The following is a 13386-nucleotide window of genomic DNA, read 5'->3' as shown; positions in this document are numbered from 1 at the left end:
GCATCTAATTGTATACATTATGACCTTCATTATATCCTGTATATTATGAAGTATCACAAGACATAAAATGAACAAAGATAAGGCCATATAACAAGATTCATCCACAAGACTGTGAGAAAAAAATTCTAGTATAGAAGTTTCTAGGAGATCAGAGTCTGCCATTACAGGTTTGGCTAGTCAAAACCATAGACATTTGAGCCAGGAGGGAGCATAGTCCTGCCTCAAATTCCACAAGGGAACTGGTTGAGAATAGATTAGAGACTTTTTAGTCATTCATTCATTCATTTATTCATAAAGTTCTGATCATACCTCATGGAATTATCATCAGACATACTGACTGCAACTTAGGGTTCAATTGTCTTGACCCAGCTACATGTGTTTGGTTTTCAGGGAACTTTTTCACATGGCATTGGCATTTGAGCAGAGATCCAGAGTTGGGAAGATGGGTGTGGGTGAATCAGGTAAAGGGATTGGCATGGGCAGAACCCCTGTGTCAGAAAGGTCGAGTGCTCTGAGGGAGTCAAAGAAGAGTAAAGTAAGGGACATGAATCATGGTGACATTCAGTTTCTGCCTTGTTGAAGCAGCTGAATGATACTGCCATTATGGAACCTGGAGCTGAGGAGAAGTTGTCTATATTTAAGAGAACTATGCCAGCCAGTGGGCATATTGATGGAGCTTTGGGTTGAAGCCTTTGCTTCCAACCAGGGCTGTGTTATCTTACAGTGAGTCGGACTGTAAATTTCTTACTGAGGACTTAACATTGGGTGTTACAAAATATTGACATTTGATAACAAAAATAAGTGTCAGAACATAATGTTCATTTCCAAGCATTAGGAGGAAGCCCTGGGTTGAGTTCCCACATTGACATGCTTGGTGAACCCTTTGTGGAAGAGCATAACTAGTGTGCAAAGCCCTATGTGAGCACATCAGGGAGATAGTGATTAACTCTCCAGTTTGTGTTTGCAACAGAGAGGTAAGAGAAGGACCGACCGAGGCATACATCACCAGACCAGACCTGAAGCCACCACTGATGGCTGAAGCAGATACCACTGAGAGAAAGAACAGTCAGTCGTCAGATGACAAATACAGTGTAGAAACGAACTGACTGAATAGATTAAAGGGATGGAAGAATTAACAGAAATTCTCAAAAAGTAACCACAAGTACCCCAAATTAGGTACAGACAAGGAACATCCCTTCCCTGCCTCCACGGCACTTGCTCGTCTGTGGTCTGGTTAATGGGAAGAAAGTGCCTCCTTTTGCCTAGAGCTTTCACCTGTGAGTCAGTCTTGGCAAAGAGCAGCAAACGGAAACAGAGGGGCAGGAATGTGTTCTCTTCTCTTGTGGAGGCCTCAGCCAAGAAAACAGGAAAGAATGTGTTTGTATTGCCCTGCATGCTTTCATTCCTATTACGTGTGCACAGAGACCCAAGAGAAAAAACGCAATTTGGTAATGCACTGATAACTACATTCATGAATCACTGGTCTAAGAATGATAACAATCTAAACAATGCTAGGGGAAGGCAGAAGGGATAGAGGCAGAACAGAACCAAACTGTCTCCATTGTGAATGACTGACTACAATTACATCCAAGTCAATGTCTAACTCTTAAATGGATAATTTTCACTGCATTACGAATAATGTGTATGTTTTAGAAGCTTAGCAACTACTGTAAAACCATCAATTGAGTGTTTTAAAGTTTTATTAAAAATGTACTTCATTGAGGCTACTATGTATTGGTGTAGGTAACCTTTGAATTTAGCTGGTTGGGCTCAGCTGAATTATGAGGTGACTGGGGCCAGGAGGGGCTGGGGACCAGATGTCAGATGCATATCTAGTCGTGTGGGCTGGGGCAGAATCAGCAGCCTTGCATGCTCCAGGGAGACTTGACAATGTGTATGAGTTCCATAGCAGCTGTTGGGCCTAGCTGGTCAAAGCTGGCTGAAGAACCCTTTCAAAGCCTATCATATTTATGTAATCGGTATACACTGGCATCTGTATCAGAAAACTATTTGTAAGTGCTCAAGAATATAGGTAACATGGTCCAGACTTTGCTAAGGCATGTTTCCCACATCTGTCTCTACCCACATTTAGTGAAATCCTCAGAGACAACATACTAGCAAGATCTAAACAAGCTCATGTTGCTTTTCCTAATCAATAAAGGGTCCCAAGAATTCTGATTTCAAAAAACATAGACAGAGTTTGTTGTTTCTGCCTATTCTTTCTTTGCTGGCTACTTTATTCCAGTTTAGGATACAGAAATACATCAGACTGGAACACTCCTAGCTTTGTGTTCCTCCTCAAACTTTCTTCATGATTCATTGATTTATGTGCTTATTTGTCCATCCATCCACTCACACATCCACCTATCCCACCCATCCATCCATCCATCCACCCACCCACTCACTCATGCATCCACCCATCTGTCTGTCCGTCCATCCACCAATCCATGGTTAACCATGGTTAACTACAGGACAGCTCCTGCCTAATTTGGAGGACTAAGGGAAACAGACACCCACTGCTTACCCCAGCCCCCTCAGATCTCACTCTTCATGCCATACCAGAGGTGAGAGCTTTCCCTCTGGGCTTCATCGAAGCAGCAAGGAACTATGCATATATTCAGGCTGAGGAGCTCAGTCCCCAGTGGGCCACTGGCTTGGCAAAGGGAACCGTACACTAGAGGAAGGGATTAGGGATAAACACTCCACTAGAAGAACTATGTTTTTTTTTTTTTTTGCCTGATTATTTGAAATGAATGTTATTTCCAACTTCTATATACAATTTGCATCACTATTGCAGAGGAGAAGAAACCATGATTTAAAAAAAAACAAAAACAAAAACACATGACAACTCTGAGCAACTACATGTGATCTTAGCCAAAACCTCCAAGAAGTGATTTGAAATGAAGGGTGAGAGCTTGGCGCACCTCTCGCATGTGACCCGGATGCGCTCATCGCTGGATGACTGTTGCTCATCTTCCTTTTCCCGGAAGTGCTCCTGCACGCACTGCTCCTCAAACTCATGCAGTTTCTTCAGCTCCTCCTCACTGAGGAACAGCTCTGTGTGGGGGAGAAGTGTAGGACATGTGAGAACCATTTGAGAAGAATCACTTTAGCTGTATCTGTGTCATCGAGATAGACTTAGATTAAGCTTCAATTCTATACCACAGTTTTCTGCTACTTCAAGTAGCAAGCTCCCCACGCCACCACCCCCTCCCAATAAAGAGAAAATCTGTCTCATGCAGCATTCCAAATGCTATGGGAGCAAAATGGATCATGTTTTAAATGAAAAACAAAAGTGAATTGCATCTGTCTGGAAAGCAAAAGGGTTCCCCAGGAAACGCTTTGCACGTTATTGCACAAACACCCAGGCTTATGTAGCTTCTTTTCTTACTTAGCTCTTAGCTCTTTAGGTGGAACACATTAATACATTGAAAGGGGTCTAGAAGCATAAGGGAGTATACATAGAAGAAATACTTTTGCGAACTTTCAGTCATTCTAAAACACTCAGCAGTTGGACTATCGGTGAGGCTGCAATGGGAGTGTCTATTTAGTACCTTCTTTTGAAATTATCCCACAAATAGAAATGAAGAATCCCCAACGTACTCAGCCCACGGTCCCGCTCCTCCTGGTCCCCTTCTCTTTTTTTCCTGCAGCGACCACTGAGGCGCATAATGATGATATAGATGTGGCTTAAAATGATCATGGGTGGGGGCAGGACCGGCCTGTCATGGAATGTCATGATCAGTTGGTATCGCTGGAACTTCCACACTTGGTTGGATATTGACTTGACTTCAAAGAAGGTATTGCTTTAAAAGAAGACAGTTTTACAGTTACTTTTTGTTGTGATTTCGGGGCTTTCTGTTCAATTTAAATGAAAATACATCATGAGATGGAGTTAGTATAATCTACTGAGATAGATTCCTTGCTTATCTGATTTTTTTTTTTTTTTTGCCTTCTCCACCAGTGTGTATTATCTATGCTCAAAGACATATCAAGTCTGTTGAATTTTGGCTTACACCATTTTCTTAAAAATGCACAGCAAATGCTGCTGGCTAATATGCTTGGTGTGTTATTTCATGTTTTAAAGGTCCTTCAAAGAGTTAAAATTTCCAATTCAAATGTCTAAATGGCCTACTTTTGTACTTCGTGGATGAGTGGCTGATTAATTATTGAGCTTATCTGGCTGAGAGTACACTATTTTGGATGTGGGCAAGTGCAATCTTTGTTGTATTTTAGCTTCCCGCAGGAGTCAATCAATGTGTGGATGCTCTGTCGGTTAACTCTGGGAATTTAAGAAAGCCTGCTATTGTCTAGAGACTATAGTTTTTTCTTTTTTCGAGCCCCAACTGGAGTCTTATCTTGTTACATGGTAGACTTTACAATTCTAGGGACAATTTTTCTTCACATTTCTCATTTCTCAATTAGCAGATTTTTTTTTTTTTGAGACAAGACCTCGTGTAGCCCAAGCTGGTTTTGAACTTGCTGAATGGTTGAGGGGGTCTGTGACTGTCTTGATCCCCTTACTCCTATTTCCCAAATCCATCTTAGAATGTAAAATATAGTGTTTCAACATTTTTAAAAGTATTGCCAACATACTCAATGCATGTCAAATGGGCAGGTTTATAAAAAACTTAATAATTTGAGCCACTCTGCTGTTGTGACTGATATGACTTGATGCTTTATAACTTAGTATTTTTGTGTCTCTGACAATGAACGAAAACACAACTTGCTGAAATCTCTCATTGGGAAGACTTCTACTTGAGAAAAGATTTCCATTAGATTAACATGTGTGCTTTGGTGTTAAAATATTAGTCAAGATTAAATTTAAATGATTGTAAGTGTTGATGCTTGATATATGACCACATGACTGATTAAAGTGGAACAAAAAGACTGCAAAAACTTTATCCCTTTAAAAGCATGAGTAAATTTCTCTGAACGCACATGCAGGTATCACCATAAGCTTTGGAGATCTGTAGAGCAATGAACAACAGCCACAGGGCTTTGTCATGACACTTACTTGAAAACAGCGATCAGAAGGTTGACCAGCAGGATGTTGGCTACCAGGAGATAACAGGCCATGAGGGCAGGTGTGAGCCAGGCGCCAGGGATGCAGGGAGGCAGCCGCTTGCCTTCCTCATCATAGAGATTTTCACCACAAGGAGCTGAAAGAAAAATGGGTGGTTTGTTTTTTAAATGGAAAAATAGGATAAATATCTATTATATGTGTTGTAAATAATATTTTTTCTTTGGGGTGTATGTGCCTGTGTGTGTGTGCACATCTGTGTATCTGTATGCAGAAGTCAGATGCTCTCCACCTTATTTTTTGAGTCAAGGTCTCTCTCTGGATCCATAGTTTGCTATTTTGGCTACACTAGAGCCAGCAAGCCCCAGGGATCTTCCAGTCCAGTATGTGAGGCTGCACCTTGTTTTTTCACATGGGTTCTAGGGAATAGAACCCAGGTCCTCATGCTTTCACAGCAAGCACTTTACCCATTGAGCCATCTCCCCAGCCTTATTTTGTTTGAGACAGTCTTACTATATAGCCCAGGTTGGCTTACAAACTTGAGATCCTCTGGCCTCCAGTGCTGGGACTAGTTATGCACCTCCCACACTTGACTTAATTTGACTTTTGTATTTCATAAGCAATAATTTTCTAAGCAAATTATCAAATAACATAATGAAATTAATAAAATTTATATTTTAACTCTGAGATAGTCATATTCATCTTGTTCCATTTGCAAACATTTTCCATTTTCTTATCACTCCACCCCTTCACCATGTTTAGAAAACATGTTTGTTTGTTTGTTTAGTAGTATCAGGGAAAATGAACACAGGGCCTTGTGCTAGGCACGCATTCTACAATTGAGCTACTATATATATAAATCAGTTCTTAATGATGATGAAACAGACCCATTTATCATCATTGTATCTTCCTATGTTGTCTATTAGAATCTTATTCTGTCTTTTAATAAATTACTATTAGCTTATGCTATCTTCTAGTAATTTCCTTGCTTTAATTATACATTAACTCTGGAATCACTTTTGGTTTCAGGTGTGGGCTAGGGGTCTCTGAGAGGGCTAGTTGACCCTCTCAGATCAACTATGGAGTCAAGTTTGAAAGTGAATTCATTCCCTTCTGTTCTCTAAGGAGACCTACTTCCCAAAGCAGGGAAAATAGGATGATCCCAATGTGGAACTTAGTGTCTGCTTACTTTTTGTTTGCTGTCTAAAAAGTACTGGCCTCAAGACAATTGAAGATATATTTAAAAATAGGATCAGAGTATCAGTAACCCACTGAGGAAAAAGACGACTTAATAAAACCTTTCACAAAATACCCCACCAATTCCACATGAACTTACGGTTAATTTCCATGGCGTAGACTAGACAGTCATTGGATGTGAAGAGTGTGGTTTGTTTTTCAGTTGTCCCAAGAGGGGAGGAAAAAAAACAAGATGATGGGTGAGAGGAACATAAAACCATTTACCAACACAAGAATTGCTTTGCTGCTAAGACATGCAAAGACTTGGGCCTGCTTAGAATAAATGTATCTATTATCAACCCTGAGCAACAAATCTCATGAATATTCATCTAGCCATATGTCTATAAGCATGGGGAAGACAGTTTGTTGCTGCAAATGATCCTTTGAACTTTCAAGTGTGACCATCAAGCATTCCCTGTGCCTTGAACACTCAGCAGCAAAGGTCTGGTGGAGCAATCAGACGAAGAGCTGAAGACCTGTACTGGTGTTGCTTGAAAAAGCAGTCTTTTTGTTTGCCTTGTTACCATCTCTCATTAACCAGTGTGATCAAAAGCATGAACAGCTGTGTCTGTAGTCCAGAAACTTCTGTTTACTTGCTTTAAATATGTAAGTTTAATTAAATTTAGTTTTAGACTAATTTCTCACATGTCTACAAGGTGTACCAACCACTTTTATTCCTATCTTCCTATCTTCCCTGTCAATCTCCCCTCCTCCCAAATCTCTGTCTCCTATTTTTTATTTGTTTTATGACCCACTTAGATTAATCAGGACCACATGTGTGCCCACTTGTTTGGAGTTAATCTTTGGAGTCTTGTGGGTTCAGCAGAGAACACAACTACAGACAATGATTTCCCCCACTCCCCTTCCCAGAGTCTATCGATAGCCAATAGTTCAGAGGCAAAGGGTAGGGATCTGTGAGTGCCTCCCATTTCCTTGTCTTGTTGGTGGCTTGGTGTGGTCCCTGTGCAAGTACAGTTGTGAGATGTTGATTATAAGAGCTGTATTGAGTCTAGAAAATGACTATCTGTAGCCCATCCTTCACCCTATCTCCATGACATAACGGGAGGGGAATAAGAGGGATAATGGAGGAAGATAAATATGTTTTCTCTCTTATGAAGAGTCCAGATTAAATATATACACATACATGTTAAATATACATACATATGTAATACCAAAGCAGAAATGGGAAGGAAGGGGCCAATAAAAGAGGGGAATAAGGGACATGGAGAATCCTGGGAAGGGGGCAGATAAGGACAAGGTACAGTGATATGCAGTGTGAAATATCATAATGAAGCCCATTCTTTTGTATGCTACCTAAAACACAATAACTAACTGGAATAATAGGTATGCTTACTTAAGATAATGTGCTTTTGAAAAAATATATTTTGGTGTTCAGATTGACAGAGCTACAGTAAATGGTTAGTTTTGTTATATTTGTAATAATGACAACTTTAAAAACTATAAAGAAGTCATTAGTCCAATCCTGGGTCAGCAGATATACTGACAACTTTGTATTCACACAAAAGGGGAGTGTTCTAAACCTCCTGTTTCCAAAGAGCAGAACTCCGGAGGAAGCAGAGACACTATCGGACTTGGTGCTTTGTGACAAAGTGTGATGGGCAGATGTTATTGATCACTGTATGGAAATAGGACTGAAGTGCCTTATTCATCAGAGTCCATGTTGTCCCAGTGTAATGGGCTCAGGAACATCTTAACTTCACACCCAACAGCACAGAGGTACTGCCATCTTCAGGGGCTGGGGCTTAGAGCCCATCCTCACTGGTACTCCTGTATATGTGATTGTCACAATGTAAATTTGTAAAATCATGTGCCATTTAGTAAGTAAATGATGAATACATTTTTTAAAAGAACACCTGTGGAGAAGAAGGAATAGCTATATGAGAAACAGTCTGTCATGACATGAAGAAGAGGAACCACGTGAGGTATCTGTCACCCTGCTGTGCTCACTGCCTCATTGAATAGCCCTACCTTCTTTATCCTGGGGTGTGAAGATATCGGAGCTGAAGACAAATTAGTGTACTGGGGCTACATCATATGACGTAATATCCAACAGCAGAAGGGAAGTAATACTCAATTCTAGAGTGAGTTTTAGTGAAGAAGAAACAGCCAACACCTCAAAATCTACACTTCATAGTCTGTACTTATTTTTTTCATAAAATAATCCAGTGCCTGTGGCAGAATAAAAAACATTTTACTTCCAAATTAATGAGTGCTCTTCCATTAACTTGGAACTGATCCATCTGCCCTGGAAGCAGGGAAGAGAATCTTACTATGAATTCTAGTCTTACGGTCTATCTGGTCTGCAAACACCTCTCCATAGATCATCCAGTAGGGCATGTAGAAGATGTTTCGGGCCAGTTTCCAAGAAGGCTTCTCCTCTGGGTGCAAGATGGCTTGGCGAGCTACTCCAAAACTCATCAACACAACCAGCATGATGACCACAAAGTACAGCATGTCAATCATCTGCATAGGAGGAACATACATCTTACAGTATTGGCTAGTGGACCAAGTTCACCTTGGCTTATACCATTATGCTCTCCAAAGGTGTCACTTTAACTATGATAAAGAATGCATCTTTCCTTCTCATCCACAGGCAAGTAGCTTTTTATATCTCGTTTAAAGTGTGTGTCTTATTCCAGAGCCCTACTGCCTTCATTGGCCGGGATCTTTCTTGCTTCTTTTATTGCTGCCCATTGCGCTAGCTCAGTTCTAGAGTGCCCCTCACTGAAGGCTTTTGAATCACATTTTCTAGTTTGCATCTAGAATACCCCTCACAAAAGGCCATGTGTTAAAGATGTAGTTTTCAAGTTGACACTATTGGTACCCAGGATGGAGGTGGAGCCTTTGAGGGGTGTGGCTTTGTGGGAGGTCCTTAAGTAATCAGGATGATGGTTGACCCCCCCATCTCCTTTCTCTCTCTTTCCTTCTTGCCTTCTCCTGTAGGCAATGCTTGCTCCAACATGTACTCTTACCAGGAGTTGCTTCCTTGACACACACCCAAAGCAGCACATTCAGCCAGCCATGACTGTGAGATGTTATAGGCATTTTCTTTTATAGGTTGTATTTTACTATGGTGGCAAAAAGCTAAGTGACACACCCACACACAGATGTTCTTATGGTAATTATAACTGCAAATAGGGAAAGGGCTGGCTGTAGTGGCACACATCTTTAATACTTGGGAGGGAGGCAGAGGTGGAGAGGCTGTTTGTGAATTTGAGGCCAGCATGGTCTACATTATTGATTGCCAGTCCAGTCAAAGCTATGTAATAAGACCCTGTCTTACAAATGAAAAGCAATAAGAGAAAGGGAGGCCTCATCAGAAAAACATGGGAGTTTCTAGGAACAGCAAGAGAGGATTCTTCTTGGAAATGAAGTGTGAAGACACAGTAATCTCCATTCATTACATGGATGCTGAGTGCTCAGCACTCTAGATGCTAGACAGATCTAACTCCCATCCGTTTCTGTGCTGCTATGGATTGAAGCAGGGCTTCATCTGTTCTAGGGAGGAACTGAGCTACATCACCAGTGCTAAACTACTGTAACCCCCAATTTAAGCAAACCACCCTTTTTATGAGTGTGGGTGCTTTGCCTACAAGTTTGTCTCTACCACATATGTGCAATGACTACAGGAGATGTCAGAGCACTTGGGCCTGGAGTTGCAGACAGTTGTGGCCAACATAAGGCTTCTGGGAACTGAATGAACTCAGGTACTCTGGAAAAATAGCTAGTGTCCTTATTCATTGAGCGGTCTCTCTAGCTCCTATAATCCCTAATTTTGAATACCCCTGAGTATGAGGGTCCTTATTGGAATTAACTAAACCATATGTCCTGTAAGTTCAAGTACACCGGTTCTATTAAAGTATTTTAATTGATAATTATTATCCTATTACTCAAGGTGAACCAAAGTTCACCTTTCTTCTGGGACTAGTCCTAACACAAACCATTTTAGTAATGTAGGGACAACTTGTAGGTTGTGATTAGTCTCACATTCTGTGGCCTGCTTTGAAATAAATGTCACCATGGATGTGTCTCAAACTAATCACACAAATAACATATGTCTACCACCCCAGGCCAGAGCACATGAACCAAAGACTGTTGGATTACAGGTAGGGGCCAGCCTTGGGCCCCATTATCATTGACTTCTGCCAAAGGCCAGGAAGTTACCAATCCAAATTTTACTACGAAAGCTTTCCGACATGGATAAAACTTCCTAACAAATGACATCCAGATTCTACTGTGAAGAAGTTCTATGATGGTTCCAGTCCCCATGATGCAGAGCTAGTACATTGATATATGACTATTGCTGTTGCATTATTTTTTAAAAATATTTAAATATTATATTTATGCGTATGGGTGTTTTGCCTGTATGTATATCTATGTAATACATGCATACAGTGCACTCAGAAGCCAGAAGAGGGTATTGGCTCCCCTGGTACTGGAGTTACAGATGGTTGTGAGCCACCATGTGGGTGCTGGGCATCTAGCCCAGGTCCACTGGCAGAGCAGCAGTGCTCTTAACCTCTGAGCCATCTCTCCAGCCCCCTACTACTGAACTCTACTACATCTAAGGCTCTCCTATGACCTGGGACAGCAAAGCAAATTCTTAGGAAAGTGGAGGATGTTTCTTTTCTCTTACTACCAAAATTTAATCAGTACAAAATCAGAACAAATTTGATTAATGCAACTGATCATACAACAGTTTAAATATGACATGTATTGAGCCCCTGGTATTTAGTGAGAGACAGATGTCTATATAAAGATGTGTTTTTAGGAATCTCCAACTCATGGTTTCCTGTTGGAATTTATTAAGATGTCAACACATAGGGCAATTGTACATGTAAAGCCAGATGCAAAGGAAAGGCCAAATGAAATCAAAGGAAGCCACACTCAAGCCTGATCCAGTGTTCTAATGCCAGCCAAACTATCTGGTTATTCATGGGGAGTTGTTACTAACCATCTTTCCAATCATCATCACGTAGGGACCAAGGTATTTGTTGACACCAAAGATGTCTAACACTCGGATGTACCAAAGGATGATGTCCACACAGTAGATAACCCGGCCATAGCCCATGTATGGCTGGTTCTGGAGACGAAGGATTGCTCCGACCATGAACATAGAAATGGCCACGAGGTCCGTGATGTTCCAGTACTCCTGCAGCCACACTTTGACTTTCTGGCTGAGTTTGCCTGGTTCCGACATGAGGATCTGGAAGTAAACCCCAAAGAGCAGTAAGCTGAGAGGGTCCTTTCAAAAACCTCATCTTCATTAGAATCTAGGAAAAATAAGAGGGCTGGGACATTCCAGGGCATCTGGACCCTTTGTGGCTCAAGATCTCTGCACATGAATTTTTTGAGCAGAGGGTATATCTAGAGGGGGAAATTCCATGGAATCCTCTGTTTTCTTGGATTCAGGGGTTTCATAGATTCAGGAAATGCCTTCCAAATTGTCTCCTTCTGGCTGTAATTAGAGCAGCTGTCTTTTGATTCCCTGTTTTAATTATCTGGATTCATGCCTGTTGGCTCACATTCCAGAACTGTGAAGAAGGAACACTTCAGGGAGAGTTCTCTCTTACCACAGGGGGACCAACCCACCTGGTGGAGATGGCTGGATAGGGCTGGGAAACACAGACTTGCCAAAATTCCTTCTCAAGTTAGACATGACAAGTAAGGGGAAGTCGAACCATATTTTTCCTCCTGCTTGAGATATTATCCTTTTGTATCACCACTGACTAAAAGGATACTTTTGCCAAGTAAAGGGGAAACTATCCAGGCAGCAGTATGCACAGTCATGCACTTACAGTCATGACAGGCACAGTGGAGGCATGACAGGGCAAGGCAGCCATGCCAACGTACCCCTTCAGCTTTGAAAATCATGGGCAAATCCCAGGATCCGAGGGACAGTTAGGGTATTGACTGTCTATCAACTAACACAGAATGGCTCACTGTCTCAGCAAGCTGTGTGTCCTGACTGAAAGCTGCCCCATCTCTCCTACAACTATAGGCAGGATAATGGAGGGCCAGCAAGATGGCTCGATGGGTAAAGGCACACAGGACCCGCATAAAAGTAGAGAGACAAAACTGACTTCCCCAGATTGTCCTCTGACCCCTACATGTGCCTCCCCCCATGATACACATTGTATAAAGGTCTCTTGGGAAGTCCTGGATGTAACAGCCACAGAAATCTAATGGAGCCCAGCTAGAGAAGCAATAGGAGTCATGGAAGAGGGTGGGATATAGAGTGAATTCAGAGCACTCTTGATTGCTCAGTTGTCACTTGGCCCATGACATCAAACTTACTCTACTGGATGAGGTCAATAGTAATTATAAGACAGTTGTATTTGTTCTGTATCCATTGGGTGAAGGTCAGCAATCTGTGCTCTGTTTCTTCACTGTGAGTTCATGTTCTGTCTGGATTAAAACCTTGCTGTTTATGAGTGAATATAGTAATTTCAGGCTTGCAGGTGACAGCCCATCCCAGGTAGCATGTTCTTTGCTGCCTGTGAAACTTCCTTTTGGCTTCCCATTTTAAATAAAGACTTCGGTGATACGTGTCGTGTGTGTGAGAGTATGTCTGTTTTCTCATCACTTAGTTTAAAATCTGGGCCCCTCGGTTGCAGCAGATGCTCTGGGCCCCACTCCAGGTTCACTGGAGCCTCTCACCAGGTGGGCTTGCCACCCCTTTGCTCCAGGTGCTGCTGTGAAGCCCACACATGCCCCTTCCTGGGAGGCCTGCCCTTGGGTAATTGGAGTCACCGCTATGCTGGGTGCCAAACACTGATGTGGGTATGAAGCTTTCTCCCTCCTTTGAGAGTGGATCATCTAAGGGGTTACACAGAGAGCAGCCTCTTTCTGAAGCCACACCTCATTCAGCTCCTTCTCCTCTGGCTTTCCCTTCCTGCCTCTTACCAAGAACTTTTCTTCCATGCCCCTCTGGAACAAGAGACCAACTATACAGGTGCACCGAGTGATGCAAAGCCCCAAGTTCCAGCAAGATGCCATTCCTGGGGCTGGGGAGGGAGATCTGAGTGAAGTGCCCCTCGGACAAACATGAGGCCCCGAGTTTAGATGTCTGGAACTCACATAAAATCTGGACATGGTGGTGTGTG

The 13386-nt window shown here is 42.0% G+C and overlaps 1 protein-coding gene across 1 annotated transcript in view; it reads right to left on the bottom strand.

Moving 5' to 3' along the window:
* The window catches only part of Trpm1 (transient receptor potential cation channel subfamily M member 1), a 114645-nt gene that overhangs the window by 8837 nt on the left and 92422 nt on the right, over positions 1-13386 (bottom strand). The window contains exons 21-26 of the mRNA XM_051206478.1: positions 11235-11486; positions 8569-8743; positions 6360-6380; positions 5018-5162; positions 3604-3806; positions 2925-3057 (exon numbers count right to left, since the gene is read on the bottom strand). Coding sequence (XP_051062435.1) covers positions 2925-3057; positions 3604-3806; positions 5018-5162; positions 6360-6380; positions 8569-8743; positions 11235-11486 — 929 coding nt within the window. The remainder of the gene's footprint in view (positions 1-2924; positions 3058-3603; positions 3807-5017; positions 5163-6359; positions 6381-8568; positions 8744-11234; positions 11487-13386) is intronic.

The sequence above is a fragment of the Phodopus roborovskii genome, unplaced genomic scaffold (assembly GCF_943737965.1).
Source record: "Phodopus roborovskii unplaced genomic scaffold, PHOROB, whole genome shotgun sequence".
NCBI classification, from domain to species: Eukaryota; Metazoa; Chordata; class Mammalia; order Rodentia; family Cricetidae; genus Phodopus; species Phodopus roborovskii.
The sequence above is the reverse complement of the archived record's forward strand: the minus strand, read 5'-3'. Positions and strand labels throughout refer to the sequence as shown.